Raw genomic sequence first — 4,442 nt, 5'->3', positions numbered from 1 at the left:
TTCCCAGCAGCCACCCATATGTGGAGTTGCCGGGGGATTGAATCGCCATTGCGTGTGTTCATCTGTAAAGGTGCTGCTAAGCTCGTTGTTCATAATTTTTATCGATTCCTGTGACAGTTCTCTACTAGCACCCTGAAAATTCGTTCCTTTGTCCGAATAAATTTCTTGCGGTGCACCTCTGCGTGCGATGAACCTGCGAATTGCCTTCTTGCAAGAATCGGTTGAAAGAGTTGCAACAATTTCCAAATGTACAGCCCGTATGGTCAAGCAGGTGAAAAGGGCTACCCAGCGCTTCGCAGTACTGCGTCCAATTCGAATCAAATAGGGCCCAAATATATCAACGCCTGTATACGTAAATGGGCGCACAAAGGGAGATAAGCGAGCCTTGGGCAGAGGAGCCATCATAGGAGCAACAGGAACAGCTTTGTATACACGGCACCATTGACAATTCTTTGAAGCTAATCGTACTAAAACTCGTAATCTCGGAATGTTGAATCTTTGTCTTATTTCATTGACCACTGTCTCGTTATTTGCATGGTGGAACTGACGATGATAGAAGTTCACAAGTAACTCCGTCACGCGATGGTATCTGGGTAGAATGACTGGATATTTGGAATCGAACGTGGCAAACTCTGCGGATTCTGTTCGGCTTCTGGCTCTAAGAACTTTGTTTTCGTCAAGTGTCGAGCAGAGTTTCAATATGCTGCTTGAATTTTCTATGGGCTTTCGATCTTCGACTGGTAGCTGGCAGTTCTTTATGAATGTAGCAACCTCGTCGGGATAGACATCTGATTGTGCCCTACGCCACAAACCCTGTTCCGCTGTTTGCAATTCCGCACGTGTTGAGTTTTCTGGCCACGGTCGTTGCTCACGGTGCAATGTGCGAGATATAAAACGATAAACATAAGCAGTGGCTCATAGTAACCTTTCCCATTTGGAATACCGTTCTAGATGTATCACTGGTTTCATAATAAAGTGACCAAACACAAACGCTGACTGTGTCTCTTCGACAGCCTTATCCACAATGTCAATGCAGTCTTGGGGCCATTTATCTTCATGGTGGTACAGAAACTTATGGCACATGTAGAACTTCTTAATCCATTTCGTAGCTTCGTCTGCAACGTTTAAGCGCGATGGGCAATATCTCCATTCTACTGTCTTTGACAATGTTAGAATTTCGTTTACACGGAAAGCAACATAGGGTCGATACCGGCGAAGGTCCTTTGATCTAATCCATTGGAGGGTCGTTTTAGAATCTGTCCAAAATACGACTCGCCAAATTTTGAGAGAGTGGCCTTTAGTGATAGTTTTACGCAAACGAGATCCAATGACAGCTGCTTGAAGCTCGAGACGTGGAATAGAAAGTGGTTGTAATGGGGCGACTTTCGTTTTGCATGCTACCAGTGCACACCGAACGAGTTCCTGTTCAACGATACGAAAATAAGACACAGCAGAGTACGCTTTTACACTAGCGTCAACGAAGATATGAAGCTCTAAGTTTTTCAAATTTTCCGGATGATGATTCTTGAAATAACAGCGTGGGACCTTGACGCTCTCTATCTTCTGTAAAACTGCAACCCACCGTTTCCAGCGACATAAGAGCTCGACGGGTATCGAGTCGTTCCAGTCAATACCTGATCGCCACACATCCTGAATTAATATCTTTCCGTGGATGACAAACGCAGCGACTAATCCGTTTGGATCGTATATACTCATAACCACGCTCAATAATTGTCTCTTAGTCGGGACTATTTCTCCCGCCAACAGCGGCATGTGGTCCTCGCGAAGGGTTAAAGAGAATGAGAACACATCTTCTTCCGGCAACCACACCATTCCAAGCAATCGTTCAATTCCATTTTCTTTTTCAACAACGAAATTTTTTCACAGTCGTAGGTTTAACAGCTCCAATTCTGTTTAACACCGATCGTTCATTCGAAATCCAGTTCCGAATGTGGAATCCGGCTTTCGCGTGGACTTCTGCTACTCCTAGGGCCATTTCAACCGCTTCGTTTACCGTATCGACGCTATCAAGATAGTCATCGACATAATGTTTATTACGGATTGCATTAGCTACCTTGGGATGATCTGCTTCGAATAGGGTTGCGTTGAGATTTTTAACGTATTGCGAATGAACAGGGGAACATGTCGCGCCAAAGATAGCAACATCAGTTACAATCGTATCAAGAGGTTTCTCCGGTGAGTCTCTCCAGTAAAACAATTGTGCACTGCGATCGGTTTCTCTTATCATTACTTGATGGAACATGGCTTCGATGTCCCCACAAATTGCCCCTTGTCTCTCTCTAAACTGGAACAGAACAGACAACAATGGGGTTAACAAATCAGGTCCTTTCAGCAGCATGGTATTCAAAGATATGCCGTCGACCTTAGCCGCAGCGTCCCATATAAGCCGTATTTTACTTGTTTTTTTTTGGATTTATGACCACACCGAGTGGTAGGTACCAAGTTCTGCGAGGATCAAATCTATCGAGCTCTTCCGCAGTCGCTTTGTGCGCGTATCCCTTTGTCTGAAAATCGACGATTTGTTTTCGAACTTGCTCATATAGCAGCGGGTTTCGCGCTAAGCGTTTTTCTAAACATCTCATCCTTCTTTCTGCCATTGGCCTGCTATCCGGAAATTCAACATAGTCTTGTTTCCAGAGTAGTTCGGTTTCAAACCTTCCATTCTCTAGTCGTCTGGTGGTTTCGAAAAGAATAGAGTTTGCTCGTTGTTCGTCTATGCTTTCCTTACTAGGTGAAGTGACAACGCCAAGACTTTCCACCGCAAAAAAAGGTTTTAACATACTCATGGAGATCATTTTCAGTTGAGCTTTCAGATATATGTAACTGTCTGTGTGGAAGTGAAATTAGTCTCTCTTTCATGTTACCGTAAACGGCCCAACCAAGACGCGTTTTTGTAGCAATTGGTTCTCCTACCCGTCCTTCTCTCAGTTTCAATGTTGCTAGCAAATGAACGTTGCTTAAACCAATTAGTATCCCAGGTACTGCCGATTGGAAGCTCTGGATTGGAAGCTTTCTCAGATGATCGTATTTGTTTATCATTTCCGTGATATTCATCGTTTGCTTTGGCAATCCAAGTCCATCCACTGTGAATACGTTTGTAGCCATAAAACATCTGCCACCAGTGGTGTAACAATGTTTGCAACAACTAGTTCAAAGGGATCAAAAGAAGACCCCCGAAATAAGATAAAAAAAGTGTATAAAAAGATGAAATTTTTTAAATAATAAGTTTTTCTTCATTTTTTATACAGAAGTCCGATCCGGGTAAAATTCAATAGCATCCTATGTGATCAAGAGACATTTCATTTGAATCAAAGTTTGTAAAATCGTTCCTGTCATCTCCGAGAAAAGCGAGTGCACAATTTTGTTACATACACACATACACACAACCAGACACATGCAGACATTTTGCTTACTCGATGAACTTAGTTGAATGGTATATGACAGTCGGCCCTCCGGGCCTCTGTTCGAGAGTCGGTTTTCACAGTGATTGCGTAGCTTTTCTATATGAAGAAGGTAAAAAAAGGATCAAATGTGCAAACTCTCGTTAAAATACCTATTCTAGTAGGCTTTCTGCACCTGTGGAGAGCAAAGTGCAATTTTCGATACAAAAACAACGATCAACGGTGAAATTCACGAGATTTAATGTCTTAAAAAGTTCCAGTCGACTCATTTCCCAGAAAAACATCAATAATGGATTCAATCAATGTAAAATGTGCTAAATACAGGTCGGCAAATTTATTTTCAAGTAAATTAGTTGCATTGCTATAATTTCGTATCCGCCTTTTAAGTGCGTGTTGTTTGAATGACCAACGAAACAGTAATACAAGTGAACTAGCAACACTTCGCTCAGTGGCGTAGTCTAATTCCATTCTTGATATTTACGTTGAAGCAGTTCAATTGTGCACCACTCTACTCACAAAATGTGTTTCGCGCTTTCGTAATTCTCCCCCATCCGATATTAGCACTTGTGTTGGCATGTGATGTTTATTAAATGGTTCTCTTGCATATCGAGTAGCTCGCGAACAGCACGGGAATGTTTATTTACATAACCTTTCTCGCGAATGCCTAGACTGAGCAGGACGGGAACTACGGTAATGCTGGAAAGTGGCAAGTTTTCAGGATACTCGAAGAGCGTTACGTTCCCCGTTGCTATATTGAAGTGCTCTTCTGTTGTTCTTCTTATGATTCAATGTTACACTCGACTAAGAGTATGTTGGCGGAATTTGACATGAAATGCTTTTGTGTGCTGCCAGTGCCACTGTGTTCACCGGTAAAAGTAATTGTTTGTTTGAGTAATTGATGAGTTTTAGCATGAATGACTGTGTACAAATCTACCTGTCAACTAAGAATTTTACTATTGAAAAAGATAACCTGTGAACTAATGTTTAAGATTTTTGCAGCTGAAGTGCGCTTCCAAAACC

General features: G+C 42.3%; 1 protein-coding gene across 1 annotated transcript; it reads right to left on the bottom strand.

Annotated features, from left to right (window-relative positions):
- Positions 1–915: 915 nt before the first annotated feature.
- Positions 916–1,833, bottom strand: LOC131427079 (uncharacterized). The gene has a single exon (XM_058589996.1). It carries the CDS (start codon positions 1,831–1,833, stop codon positions 916–918), a length of 918 nt encoding a protein of 305 aa, XP_058445979.1.
- Between the last annotated feature and the right edge of the window lie 2,609 nt (positions 1,834–4,442).

The sequence above is a fragment of the Malaya genurostris genome, chromosome 1 (assembly GCF_030247185.1).
Source record: "Malaya genurostris strain Urasoe2022 chromosome 1, Malgen_1.1, whole genome shotgun sequence".
In the NCBI taxonomy this organism is placed as follows: domain Eukaryota; kingdom Metazoa; phylum Arthropoda; class Insecta; order Diptera; family Culicidae; genus Malaya; species Malaya genurostris.
Note: the sequence above shows the minus strand (reverse complement) of the source record. Positions and strands in the feature narration are given on the sequence as shown.